The sequence below is a fragment of the Nanorana parkeri genome, unplaced genomic scaffold, assembly GCF_000935625.1.
Source record: "Nanorana parkeri isolate BGI_ZX_2015 unplaced genomic scaffold, ASM93562v1 scaffold1312, whole genome shotgun sequence".
Classification (NCBI taxonomy): domain Eukaryota; kingdom Metazoa; phylum Chordata; class Amphibia; order Anura; family Dicroglossidae; genus Nanorana; species Nanorana parkeri.
This window is the reverse complement of record NW_017307580.1, coordinates 122000-136612: the sequence shown is the minus strand read 5'-3', so window position 1 is coordinate 136612 and position 14613 is coordinate 122000. Positions and strand designations below refer to the sequence as shown.

At 39.7% G+C, this 14613-nt stretch overlaps 1 protein-coding gene across 1 annotated transcript in view; it reads left to right on the top strand.

Annotated features, from left to right (window-relative positions):
- Positions 1-2809: 2809 nt before the first annotated feature.
- Positions 2810-14613, top strand: part of LOC108797622 (adhesion G protein-coupled receptor A1-like) — a gene marked incomplete at its 3' end in the record, with an annotated part of 129970 nt that continues 118166 nt past the window's right edge. Inside the window, exons 1-2 of the mRNA XM_018569245.1 lie at positions 2810-3177; positions 3920-4128. Of these exons, the coding sequence (XP_018424747.1) occupies positions 4126-4128 (3 nt within the window). The remainder of the gene's footprint in view (positions 3178-3919; positions 4129-14613) is intronic.

Here is a 14613-nt window from a genome sequence, read left to right as displayed (position 1 = left end):
CATACTTGTGGTTATAGTAAACATACTCTTTCCTCATGTTATGAATGAACAGGAACACTCATAGAAGATTCATGTTCATTTATAACAGGGGCTGCAGAAGAAGATATTGAGGGCTCTGTGTCCTCAATCTTATTTTCTATTTTAAAAGGGAAATATCAGGGGTTTGTTTAGACCCCCAATATTTCCCCAAAGCCCCTAAAAGTAAAGTAAAAAAATAAAAATATTTAATAAAAAATAAATAAATAACAAATACAATATTTTTGAAAATGTGAAAAGGTTAGAAATTTTTTTTTCGGTTTTGGCTTTAGACCTTACATTTTTTTAATTTTCAGTTTTGTTTCGGTTTTACAAAATTTCATTTCAGTGCACCCCTAATGCTAACCCCTCTGCCAGTGTGTTGACCTGCCAGTCTTTAAAGATGCAGGCAGATCTAAAATACACACATTAATGCGGCTCTGCATTCATTACAATATAAATTGAATTACAGTTCCATTACAGGTTATACAGGGAGAGGAAGCAAAATAAGTCAGCTACCCTGCTCATGTCCTAACAAGGAACATACTGATAGAAGTGATGATAGAGAGTGATGAGCTCACCAGTCTTCAACTTAACTTTTCACTGTCCAGTTACAGGACGGGGTGTGGGTTTGTGGGATTTAGGGACAAAACCTGTATGTGTTACTAAACTGCAGCAGACAAAAATCAGGTCTCCTGCCAGGCCAGCCATTGATGTGCTTTGTGGCAGAGATGTGTAAATTATAGGACTGGATGGACAAAAATGCAATGGGATGGAGAATAGCCTGTGCATGCCACCTGTGATCCACTGGCCCAATGCTCTGCATGATTATATGCAAAGAAATTAGTAAATGGGCATATTTTATCTATTCTATTTATCTATTCTATCTATTTATTTATTTTTTTAAATGTTGGACTATGCCTTTAACATAAAACGCCCTTATTCACTAACATACACATATTTTTACTGAGCTAAGTGAATATTCTCTACTCTTTAGTGAATCAACTTTGCTTAGTGACGAAAGTTGCCCTTATTGCTATTTGTGTTACTTAACAGCCATGCACAGTTTTAAAAGAGAACTATAGCCAAACATTTTTTTTGGGCTTTAGTGCTCATTTGGGTCAAAGGAGTACATTTGATAATATACCCCTGTGACCTAAAGTCAGCATATAGCAGGCTACTGCCCGCTAATTGCTGAGAGAGCAGAGCAGGAAAGATAGACAGCTGATGATTGGCAGCTGGCTCTGCCTATCTAGAGCCAGAGCCAGCTGTGCCCACCTCCCCCCCCCCCATCTGTTTTTCCATTAAGCATGGAAGAACAGAGAAGGGAGGGAGAATCCCTCCGAGGAGCGTTGACTGACAGTCACCGCTCTCAGTATTGAAAAAAAACCATGAGCTGAGCGATCAGTGGTTTGTGGTTGCTTAGTTCTCAATCTATAGAGCCAGTATGTGAAACCTGAAGTGTCACCTACCATCCCTAATTATTAGGAAGAGTACATTTTACTCTCTCAATACTTCTCCTTTAAGTCTCGGATTGCATTGGTATGCAGTACAAGGTCTGTCTTCCTCTCCAAGTCTTTCTCGTAAAGCTCTCCTTTCCTGAAAAATGACTCCCAAGCCTCTTTCTTGTTCCATTGAGATCCACAACTGATATCCAATTAAAAAGAACATGAACAAATGACTATAATCCTTCTAACAATGTGATATCAAAGAAAAACACTGAGGCGCTTTCAGAGTTAAAAGACAACTTTACAAAAAGAAGGAATACCAAATCCGCTATTGGCACAAGATGATATTGTTGCATGCAAAGCCACTGAGGTGCAATATCTACAAATAAATGTAACAAGTTGGTAATAGTATATTCAGTAGCAGATATAACGGTGAGGGAAACACAATGGACCGGTGAGAGGATGCAGGGAGGCAGAGGCAAGCTGCATCCTATAATCATGTATGCATGCAAATGTCTACACTTGCACCTAGGGGACATCTGATTGAAATGGAATCTGTAAACTTGGTAATTATATATTATAGCAGAACACATTTGATAATACAAATGAATGGGGTACGTAGATCAGAAAGGTTCCAATGTACCTTTGCGTTTTTTCTGGCTTTTTTCCTCTATAAATATCTGTATTCATGAACACTGAGAATCTATGCGATACTAGGCTCTGACTTGTTTTTAAAGGTCTACCTCTTATGACGTTAGTCTCACAATGCTTCCTCTATGAGGGAATAACAAGGGATTAACTCCTTCACAGCCACCCAGTCTGCTACACGCTCTGCATTTCTTCATCTCCCAACGGAAGTGATTTCCAGAAGAATTAGAAGTATCCATAGGTTAATCTGTGCCGAAATGCCTTTGAAATGCTGTTTGCAGGCACTTGAGCTTACTCCTGGCAAGACCTCAGCACTAGATCAGTATAATGTACAAACGTGTCATTTTAAAAAAGAGCATTGCTGCATATCATGAGTCTATTCACACCGTGCCCTGCTGTTTAGATCCTTGTGAAAAATGATTCCTGCATCCCTTTTAAAAAAGCCTGCTCCGCGGTAAGGCTTTAATATAAGTTGTCTGATTCTGTATTAAGTGAAGGAGAAAACCTGGTAGAGATTGTCTCTTTAAATCAGATCTGCAGTGTTGATGGACCCCTCTAGCAGGCATGGTAAGAACCATTCTCACCTCTGCAGCAGGGAGCTTGACCACACAGCCTAACACATGCAGTGGAAATGCTTTCCCTTTTAATATGCACTCTACCAGTCTTATTTCCATGGTTACAGCTCCCGCTTGTATGGTTGCTTCCATTCTGCGGGAAAAAAAAGAGGAAGAGAGCACATATCCTTAGTGCTGTAGTTTAAAACCTAATGAAAGCAGCCCTGTTGTGACTTGCATTTTCAATTTTTTTCTCTCTCTTTTTTTTTTTCTTCTCCCTGTTCTCTCTGTCTCTGATGCACAGAACACTGTAGCCATCGCCTCTATTCATTTGCCACAGTCTGCATTTACACAGTCTCCATCCTTACAATCTGTTGATAACTCCACTTGCAAGCTCCAGCTTATCGTCTTTCGGAATGGGAAACTCTTTCAGATCACTGGGAATACATCATATCTTGCAGATCAGGGCAAACGTCGGGAGGTTACTACACCAGCTGTGCTTTCTAAAATAGGTAAATTGCTCTTTTTTTTATTTAATTCCAGTTCCATTTCCTCTGTGACATAAAGCACCATTGCTGTATAGGAAAATGGTCATCAGCCTTGTTGAAATGGGGGTCTTGAAGTGGTGTTAATATTCTAATTTAGCAGGACAGACATTTTAACATTTGCATAGTCTGGGCAAGTTATCTTAATCTCAAAAATGAATTGAAAAAAAACTTAACACTGTGTAATCACAGATCACCAGCAATAGAAGACAGACACAAAAGCCTTATGCAATCACTAAAGTGCTGTAATTGGGAAAGTAACTCCAGTTATTGCAGTTAAAGATGAATGGTAGTATCCTGCTTCTTGCATATTAATGGCCATTCATGCAGTTGTACGAGGTACACTAGGATCAGTGGCTGTTCTTGCTGTATTACTGGAACCAGAGACACTTGTTATATTTGACAATAGTATAGACAGTACAGAGCTTTTATAGACTTTAACAGTGCCAATAAATACATTTCCCGATTAGTGTGGGCAATGTAGATAGACAATACGCAGAAATGCATTAGGATTAGGGTACCAGTGCTGTCAATTAACATCAAACTTTTCAGAATAGAATGTTGAATCTTTGGACAGGAGTATTTTCAAGCATCAATCTATAACTTATTTTACAATTTCTGCAGTCAAAGCTATACAATTTTCCTTAGACTATTCTGATCATCTCTAGTGAATTCTGCACACATATATGTATATGTTTGTTTATTGCAGATGGGTTCAATTTCGGAAAGCTCGCCAATCCATTGACCATAGCCCTGAGGCATATTACAAGGGGTGTAGACCCTATTGCTGCCGTTTGGGATTTTGACCTTCTTGACGGACATGGGGGCTGGTGCGGAGAAGGCTGCCACCTAATTACCTCTGCGGGCAACATCACCACCCTTCAGTGTACTCACTTCGGGAACTTTGCAGTGCTAATGGTGAGTATGTTAACTGAGACAGGCGGAACAAAAACCGGCCAAATAATCCGATAATTGTGCAGCGAACTATGCGCTAACAGGCAAGTAACTACACTTTCAATTTGCATTTGATTTCCTGGGAAAAGTTAATAGGTGCTGAATGCTCGAGCCCCAGGGCTGAATTCTTTTTATCGTTTAACCCCCTGTGTGTTGGCAGGAGCAAATGCACAGCACTGTGGTATGTTCGGCCAGCTGAGAATGAGTTTACAGGCGGTTTCCTGTGGTCTATGGCCAGGAACATAGATTGATTAGCATCAGACAGTTCCATATATTGCAAGACTGCACCCTCGCCTGAGTGTATCATTTGATCCTGAGATGGTTGTCTGCTTTGTTCCAGGCTTGCACTGTGTTGATCATACTAATTAGTTGCAGGGATACCGCAACGTTAGATCATTTAATAAATGCTGGAAGCTTGCAACAGAAATCCCCTTTAAAGGCTGAAAGCTGTTGCAGAAGGGACCTGCATTGACTTCTTAGCCCCTTATGCACAGATTGTGGGTAGAAAACTATATTTATGTTCATGCTGAAACATTAAGGAGCTCAATCTATGTTGGTTTTGTTGGACAGATGGATAACATTGCAGTCAATGTCTATTCCTTTACACAAAGTTACCTGAACAGGTTATCATGCTGTAATATGACTAAATAATTAACACATTTTTTATTCTGGGGACGCTGATTTGTAACATGTTTTTTAATAGGGCTAATTGTAAATTTGGATGCATTTCAAGGGTCCTTCGGTTTCTTGAAGTCGACGTACACACGGCGTAGCAGATGTGTTAGTCAGTTATTATGCTGATGCTGTTTGCATTAAGTTATGCTGCCTTTTAAGCATTTGGAAAGGACAGTCACAGGCGACAGAGTGATTGCGAGGACGACGTGTGCAGAGAATTCCAAGCTGCTGCAGTCAGAGCACAGACGTCAGCCAATCATGAGAGGGGGCTGTGACCAATGCCTGGGACTATATCCATGTGATTATTGCTGTCTACTTTATGAGAAACCAAAGTGGTTCTGGGTTTATTGGATGGTCATGAATTAAAATAAGATCTGGTAGAGGTGCAATTGTTTATTTTTTCTGAGCAAAAGTTAATATTTTTTTTTTCTTATTGCTTTGTTCTGGTTTATATAATACGGCTGTGCAAGGAGCAGAGATGCTGTATAAAGAGCATTTTACTGTACAGAACAGTAACAAAGTTATTCACCAAAGGGTGGAGAGTTTGGAAAAGGCAGGAGATGTGAACAATCTAGGACAACATAGCTGATTTGGAAACATTCTCCAGTTCAGCTATGTTGTCCTAGATTGTTCACTTCTCCTGCCTTCTCCAAACTCTTCACCCTTTTGTGAATAACCCACGTAAAAGTTGAATTATGTTTGGTTGCTCCAGACCAAAGCTAGTTGCCTTTGTGGATGTGACCTTTTATCATCAGCTCTACATACAATTTGTTTTATAACAGGGCTATGCTTCTTTCCAACTGCTGTAGAACTACAAGTTTCAGCAGTGAGAGTCTTTGAGTGCCAAATTCTGCCATCCTCTGATAATACTTTGCATTATGCCCCCATTTTACCACTGACATAGACGTTTATATTTAGGATCTTCAGTTACATAAAGCTGTTATCATAGATGCATGCATATAAAATGACCCACTGCAAGGTCCCACATGGCTAATTTGCATCGTTTTTATTGGACCTGGTGAACTGTGTTTGACTCTTGAATGTAATGCATATATACAGCACCCAAAATTGGAGGAGATTTCAAAAACGATAGGGAAAAAATTGAATGTTGGAGGCAGTGGACCAGATTTCCTGTCTTATATTACTTTATTCTTTTAGTTTCTGCAATGTTTTTCATATAGGTGGATTCTGGTTATTTGCATTTGACAGACTGTCACTGGACAGAAGAACCTTGCTTGTTTCATCCTTTAGCTATTGGGCTGCCTTATCAAATCTATCTCATAGGCAGCCCAATATCTATCTGCACGACAGGCTGACAATGTTTCTGCTACCTGCAGGGCAATGCTGTAAAGCTCTTTGAAAACTGTTGATGCTCTCTAAATCCTGAATTATAATAACAATTTTCCAGCTGCGGGCTCATGTGACATTTTGTGCAGGATAACACAGCATTTCATGGTCATATGGTTGGCCTAACAAGAATGGGAGGTTACATTTTACCCAGTTTTATTGAGAACTAGCTTAACCATGTAATACAATAATCATTGGAAAATGAAATATACTATATTTAGGTTCTGTCACCCAGCGGAAGTAAGGGAGGCCCATGGTATGCGGCAATCCTATTACACAAATAAACTAGTAAGCTGTCTAAAAACCAGCACACTTCAGAAAGTGGATCATTTCATCTGGTGGACTGGCAATTTGTCTCAAACATCCCCTTATACATTTAAAGACATACTTTTTTTTACTATCTTCTTTGATTTTGTTGTGTGAAGTTATGGGTCCTCTTCTTGTTTTTCTGCAATGATGAGTGGGCCATGCATGCTCCAAAGTCGACTACCGTTTCCTGCAACATTCCCCAATGTGTTTAGGACAGCTCAATGATACACGCCCCAGGAGTAGCATCAATAATGTCCTGGGCTCACAGGAAGTAGGTTGAGTAACATTCAACCAAGAAGAGAACTGGTGCTGGATTGCAGAGTGGTGCACCTGTGTGGGACACTGCTGAATATGAAGTGAGTCATGCAATAGGAGCTATTTTTATTTTATTTTATCAAATGTGCTGGGCAATTATTAAAATTTAAAAAAACGAATGCTGGAGTTGGGCTTTAATCATAGTTTGAGTGCACCAGGCATCCCATCTCTATTGGTTATTATGTATTTATTTGTGTGAATGAACAACCATGAAAATAGAGCAGAAATAAAGATCTAGTCAGCAACAGCAGTGTCCTAACTCATTATTAAAAGTACAAAGCCAACGGAGAAAGAAGACTTTCAATGAGGGTTAATAATACACCGATTACATTCATGTGAGGAACTAGTGAAAGAGACAGTACAAGAAAGGAAAGAAAAGGAGGAGGGGGTAAATAACAAATCAGATAAGCAAAATTTAGGTTATTATAGTTTATAGTTTCAGTGATTAACTGACACAGGTTTCTTCATTAAAGAAGATTGTCTCCGGGGTTAACCCAGACAACTGGCAACTGTTCAGGGGCTTTAAAGACTTGAGCCAAAATTCCACTGATCCCTTATTTCATGACATAGAATCATGCTGCTGGACTGTAACTGATTCCATTGTTCTTATATACATTTTATTTTTCAATTAGAAGGTGAAGGGTGGGTGGGCTTATCAACCTGATTGTTGTTATTTAATGCAGGGAGAATGTAACGTTACCTGACAAGACTTTCTTGAATCATTTTAAGTTAGGATTTAAAAGGAAAATTGATAACTTGGGCACATTTGGTGATCTTCCCCCACTTCTGTAAAAAAATAAGTCAAGGCAACTGGACTTGCTGTATTTTTCTTGAAGATCGTCCAACCAGCTTTCTCAAAAATTATCTGGGAATAAATATAGTGAATGTTGCTCCAAGCCACATGATTTGTTAATCACAATCACAACCAGGTGTTGATTTCATTTGCATAATTTGAGCTAGGAGGTGTTATTAGCCTGCCCACCCAGAGAGAGGTGTTAAAACTGCATTTTATGTGGCAGACATAGAGGCCATTTATGTAAAAATGGGGAAGCCAAGCTTGACTAGAGGTTGGGGGGGGGGCTGAGACATCTATTTTCTGCCACATACAATACTGTTTTAACACCTCTTTCTGGGCAGGTTAATAACACCTCCTAGCTCCAATTATGCAAATTCAATCAACACCTGGTTGTACCTAACAAATTGTGTGGATTGGAGCAACATTCACCATATTTATTCCCAGATAATTTTTGTACAAGTCATTCTAAGTTGAGAAAGCTGGTCGGATGATCAGTGAAACGTCTTTAAGAAAAATACAGCAAGTCCAGTTGCCATGACCTTTTTTTTTTTTACAGATATACCATGACATGGATGAATGAGAACCTTCACAGACATTTTCCCCATGTTTGTGATAAGTAATTGAAGCATGCTTGGAGAGTTGGGTTTTGTTTAAAAAAAACTAGTCATAATCCATTACGTAGGAATCAAAAATCTTTTTAAATGTCTTAGTGGGTGATGCACACTTGTTTTTATTTTCTTACAATGGTGTTCTAAAGTTCCAATTAATTTCTCAGGTATTGTATTTGCTTTTAAGGACTCTGGTTAAGCAGAAGCTGGTTTGGTTAGAGAGCATGGTATGTATAGTGGGTGTTCAGATCTTTTTGATGGGGCACATTATAGAGACATCTGTAATAAAACCTAAACAAATGTGCTGCTTCTATAGAATTTGTTGTAGGGTAGTATATTGGGTTCGAAACACAAAGTGCACAGTTCACCCCTGTCATGCATCCTTGTAATCCACAGTCGGTGCACGGATAACCCTCTTCTGGAGTGATTGTCTCAAAGACTGCAGAACCAGCACACAATGCTCTTCCAAAGAAAATCTAACTTTATTCCACACGCATCTGTACAAAAACTAACCACTGACGCGTTTCTGCCTTACTCGTAGGCAGAAACTTGGCAGCAGTTGATTTTTGAACAGATGCGTGTGGAATAAAGTGTGGTTTTCTTTGGAAAAGCATTGTGTGATTGTTCTACCATATTTGGTTGCCTGAACTGCAAATCTAACTGTGTACATAGCTAACACTGATTCAATACTTACAGTATATATATATATAGCCATGCTCCCTCGCAGCTTCCCAAACACTAAGGACTGTGGCTGTTATGTGAGGAATGTAAGTGGCAAGTGCTGCTGCTCTCTGTATCGCTGAACCAGTCAGAGAGATCTTTATAATCTCTCCACCAGCTCAGTGACTTAAGACACGGCATCCGCTGATGTGGTTTTTAGTGTTGCGCTCGGGGTGATTAGGGTGTGCCTTATAGACCTATAAATAGCTAAACTTAATGAACACAGTTGTGGTTCTCCTCTTCTCTCACTCATCTCCTGCTAAACAATACACTTTAACATTGGGCACTTTAACACACTTAGAGAAACCCAAAAAATGATTCATGCCCAAGTGATGATGGGCTCCAGACTTATACTCAACTGAAGGGCCAAGAGGAAAGAAATATGGGGGGAGTTATATACAATAAGTTTTCTTGCTACAATGTTTCTAGTGAATCAATGGGGGTGATTTACTAACCTAAACACACGCACGCACTAGGTGCGTGTGATTTTTACACAGCAAAGCGTATTTATCAACCAAAAAGTCTCTATAAGCATATTTCCACTAATGCCATATATGGAAAAATCATGCACATGATGCATATATAATGCTGCTTCACAGTTTAGACAAAAATAGTTAGCTCATGCATTTACATTCCTGCATTCATCAACGCAAGCAACACAATGTAGAGCTAATTTACACGACATCACCTTGCAATTCAGGGCAGGGTTTTGCACAACACACCTGCTGGGTGTGTACAAACTACAAAGGTGTTTAGATTCCACCCATAGATCATGCTGGGTGGGAACACACTACAGAGGTGTATACGTGTTCGTGGTGTGTTTATAAGGTTAGTAAATCAACCCCAATGTATCAATTAACCAATTAGAATTTCACTTTGATGAATCTTGGAGATTAATTTACTCTAAGGCAAAGTTGTGTATGTGGTAGCCTCATTTGAGGCAGCCACATTTGCGCAGTTCAACTCCAGACAGTTGCAACTGTATTCTGGCTGAATAGGGTAAGAAGGCAAAATCTCTAGATCAATCTGCATGCCCTAAACTCAAGACCAAATTATCTTTACTTGGGTGGCTCAGGAATCCAGCGCCAGAGTCAGGAAAATCCTTACTTCCAATATTCTTGTGATGGATGCCAGCTTAAAGGGCTTGGGAGGAGTCCCAGATACCCTATTGGTGCAGGGAATTAGGTCACCGGAAGAAGCTTGTCTTCCTATTAAAATACTGGAGCTTCGAGCAACATCGTTCTCCCTTCAACACTGGACCTCTTGACTACAGGGCTGTCCCATCAGCATTCAATCAGACAATGCCACAGCAGTGGTGCCAGAAGTTTTGCTGTGAAAAAAAGAAAATCTGTCTTGGGCAGAACTTCACATTCCATGCTTGTCTGTTGTTCATATGTTAAGAGTGGACAATTGGGAAACATTCTTCCTCAGCCAGCAATGCCTGATTCAGGAGAATGGTCTCTTTGCTGGGAGGTGTTTAAGGACCTCTGCCACAAGTGGGGGACACAAGATGTTGATTTTTAAGCTCCAAATTTAACAACAAACTGAGCAGCTTATGCAGAGACCCCTGGCAGTAGTGGTGGATGCCCTGGATGGTTCAGTAGAAAGGCATTCTGGTGATTCACAAAGTACCAAATTGGCCCAGAAGGACATGGTACTCAGACTTCATTGGACTACTGGCAGACATCCAGGGGCTCTTCCAGATTGACCAGTTCTTCTGTCCCAAAGACCAGTTTACCAGCCTAGGATATCCACCTTTCCTCCCTTACACACATAGTTGTCTTTCTTGTTGCCATCACCTCTGGTAGATATGTGTCTAAGCCAGCTGCCTTATCCTGTAAAGAACCATTCCTGATCTTACAGAAGGATAAGGTTGTCTTGATGCCCAGAACCCCCTTTCTTTCTAAGGTAGTTTCAACTTTTCACCTCAGTGAGGAGCTTCTATTGGCAAGGTTGACTGTATTCTGTCATTCCTGATGGTCCCCGGAAGATACAGCTTCTCATTCCACCATTTGTCATGGCTCAGACAAATCCTTATACAACCTTATGGGCTTAAAGACCAGATTTTTTGCATTCCATTCATATGTTTTTTTTGTAAAAACTGCCCCCACACTGTTTTTGTGGTCATGTAATTGTTCTGTTGCAGTTGCCCACCCCTAGGTTGCATTGCTTTTGGATGTCCTGTATGTGCAAGAATTACTTCTAAACCTGTGCTCCTTAATGAATGAAAAAGAAAACAAGATTTGTGTACTTATCGTAGAATCCCTTACTAGGAATTCTTTAAGGACATAGGTCTTAACCCTCTGTTTTTTAGCTCTATTCCTTACATTGCTTTACTACATACAGTAACTGAAGCATGGATATCTTTCCAATGTGAGGAATATTGTAAGGGGAACAAATGTCCTTACTGGAAGGTATCACCTCTATTCCTGTTATGGTGGCAACTAGGGTTGGTACTCGGTACAAGTACGATTACATGTACCGATACTTTTGAGCTCCAAGACTACACTACAGAAAAATTAAAAAATTAGGAGGCAGCTGTCATTTGTAAGGAGCACACGGGACTCCTGGGATGTGTACATCTCTGTTTTAATGTACAATTTTGTTTTTATAAATATAAATAAAGTGATGCACAGATACCAGTTTTGCGAGCACTGGTACTTGCCGAGTACTTACAAGTACAAGTACTGATACATTTTTGTTTATTGTCATGTCACAGTTTTTCTATGATTTCAGGACAGTGGTGGAGCACCAGAGCCAGGTCCCAGATGCAACCTCTGCAACCCTGGTAGTTCTCATAAAAAATGCCAAGTATCTGCACTGGTACTCGAAAAGTATCTGTGCATCCCTAGTGGCAACTAAAACTTTTGGATTTTCCCCTCACTTTTATTCCTTTTTTTGTATTTGGATGTGGTGCCTTGATATATATTTAGTTCCCTGCTTATTGTGGTAATTGAGCCCTTAAAGAAGTATAGGTGTATAACATTTTCAGTTGATCAATTCGTTCTAAGACCTTAAAATCTGTGAGCTCGGTCCATGCAGTAGGGATCAGATGGATGATGTGCTGCTATAGGAGAGCAAATAGCTTTAAGATAATCTTTCAAGACAGCATTTGAGATATTCTAAAATCTGTAAACTTCCACTATGCTGTGTGTTTAAATAACTGTCCAGTTTTGTTTTGCTGATATTTGTCCTCTCACACAGATTGATGTCCATTTTAAGGTGTTTAATTATATTCATGATACCCAGAAAAAGAGTTAATCCATTTGTTGTGGAGATTCGTTAGCCATGATTCTAGTATGACTGGGGCAATACATCTAAAGGAGTCTCTAAGGGGCTGTTTATTACCTGCTTTTAGTGATAGCAAGTTGGCATCATTTTGGAAGGGCACAGACTGTGATCTCAGATATGTATTTTAACACTTCTTAAACTGTCCACGGTAGTGAGGCTGGAAGGGCTATGCATTCCATTTCTTTCTTTATTTCCTTTTAATTCAGATTGATTTTTATGACTTGTTTTTAAAAAATGACAATTATAATGTGTGCAGAATGTGTTTATAATTTACCCCTACCTCCTTCTTAAGTTTTCGTTTTCATAAGTTATAGCGGAAGCCTAGTTGTCAGCTGTGAAAATAATTTAAAGCCTTGGTGAAAAGAAAAAGTTTAAAATTTTCTAATCATCTGATCGGTGTTAGTCCATTTGTCATTGTGTTGTTTTATGAATCTTTTCTGTATCACTTGCGGTGATAAGCTAGCTGCAGTAAGCAAATGTTAGAGCAGTAGAAGGGAACTCTGACAATATCAGTAACCATGACATGTATGTGCTTCCAGAGCTCCCCTATGTTATAACTTTTTTCATGATATACACTGCTGAATTATCAATATAAAAAAGGTATTGAAACGGCTTATATTGGATGAAACAAAAATCCTTGTATGGCCGCCCTTATCCTTACAAAAGACCATCTCTCTGCTTCGTTGAGTGAAAGAACAAACACAATCTCTTTCTGAGATGACATTTATGCCTTTCTGCAGGATATTGTAAAACCGGTCATGGCTGGCGGACGCTGACAAATGAAATAGCAAGTGAATGTTAAAGATCTGGTATAGCAATCAGAACAATTTCCAGAAATATCTGTCTGCAGTCCTTAAAAAGGTTAAGTTGATGAAGCCCTCTGCAAAAAAATAAAATAAAATAGTAATAATAAAAAAATACATAGGAATATTCATATTCATTATGCAGTGTTATCAATCAAATAGTTTTATTAGCACATAAAAAGGCCATTTACCAAATATGTGCCATTGCCCATAGCAACCTAGTAAAGTGACATTTGGATTCCGGCTGCTTGGTGATGTTAATACATTTACATTCATTGCACAATTTTATATTGAAAAGTATATTTTCTTGCCATATATTAACTCTCTGCTCACTTTTATCTCTATAAAGTACTATATCCTGGGACAAATATGAAGCACAACCCTGACAGACATTTACCATACTTATATGTGTACATATTCCCAATAAATGGTATATGTATGACAGTTTGCCTTCTAAAAGCATAAGGAACCCATAGATTAGGACATTTATGTAACTCTATTCCCTCCAATAAACTGACAGTCACCAAAAACTTACAAATGTGGTCACTTAAGCGAAGAGTCACCATAGAGTTGTGATTACAGCTGAACTATGAACAAACAGCCGTTGCCATACAGTAGATACATAGATACCGTGTTTCCCTGAAAATAAGACACTGTCTTATATTTTTTTTGCCTCCAAAAAACACACTAGGTCTTATTTTCAGGGGGTGTATCTGCTAATGCGGCTCTGCTCCCTCCGCTGCCGCAGCCTTGCTTTCTACAGCGCTGGCATGCTTTGCCATCAGGGACAGCGGTGCCAGCGGTGCAGCAGTGGGAACATCAGACAGTGGACAGCGCAGTAAAGTATGGTACCATTTACCGGTACACAATACAGTACAGTACCATTACATTAAGCAGTGCCTTCGGGGGGACAGCAGTTGGTGAAGTATGGTACTGGAGTGCTCCCTGTCACTGCGCTGGCCGGAGGGAGTCCCCTGTCATCCCCTTAATACAGTATGTCCCTGCAGGTTGATACCATCTCTCCTGCTCTTCAAGTTCCCCCTCACATGATACCGCCAAACTAGGTCTTATTTTCGGGGTAGGTCTTATATTACAGGAATCTTGAAAAATAGTGCTAGGTCTTACTTTCGGGGTAGGTCTTATTTTCGGGGAAACAGGGTATGTGGGAGCTATTTAACTTGCAAATCATTTCTTCTATCCACTCCTAAGATTTATACAGCCCTGCGGGTTTGTGACCCTACTTTTCTCATCTGAAGTTAAACAGTACAGCTTGGCCACCAACATGCCAGTGGCTGGACCGTAAAGGAGCAGTAGCAAGAGGTCACCTCTCTCCTTCTGTAAGCATATTCCTTGTCAGCATGTGTGTGTACCAAGCTTAGAGTATTGAACCTTCTTCTCCCAGTCTGCACCAGGGATTACAAGAGGCTAATACAAGCCAGATTTGAGGTACTCACACTAGCTGTGTTTAAACATAGTTACTCTTTGTTTTGTGAATACATAACTGCATTTAATAGTACATTTGCTGCTTGTAGTTCAGCTTGAAGTTTCTGCTACTGTGGGCTATGGTGAACCAATTTGGACTAAG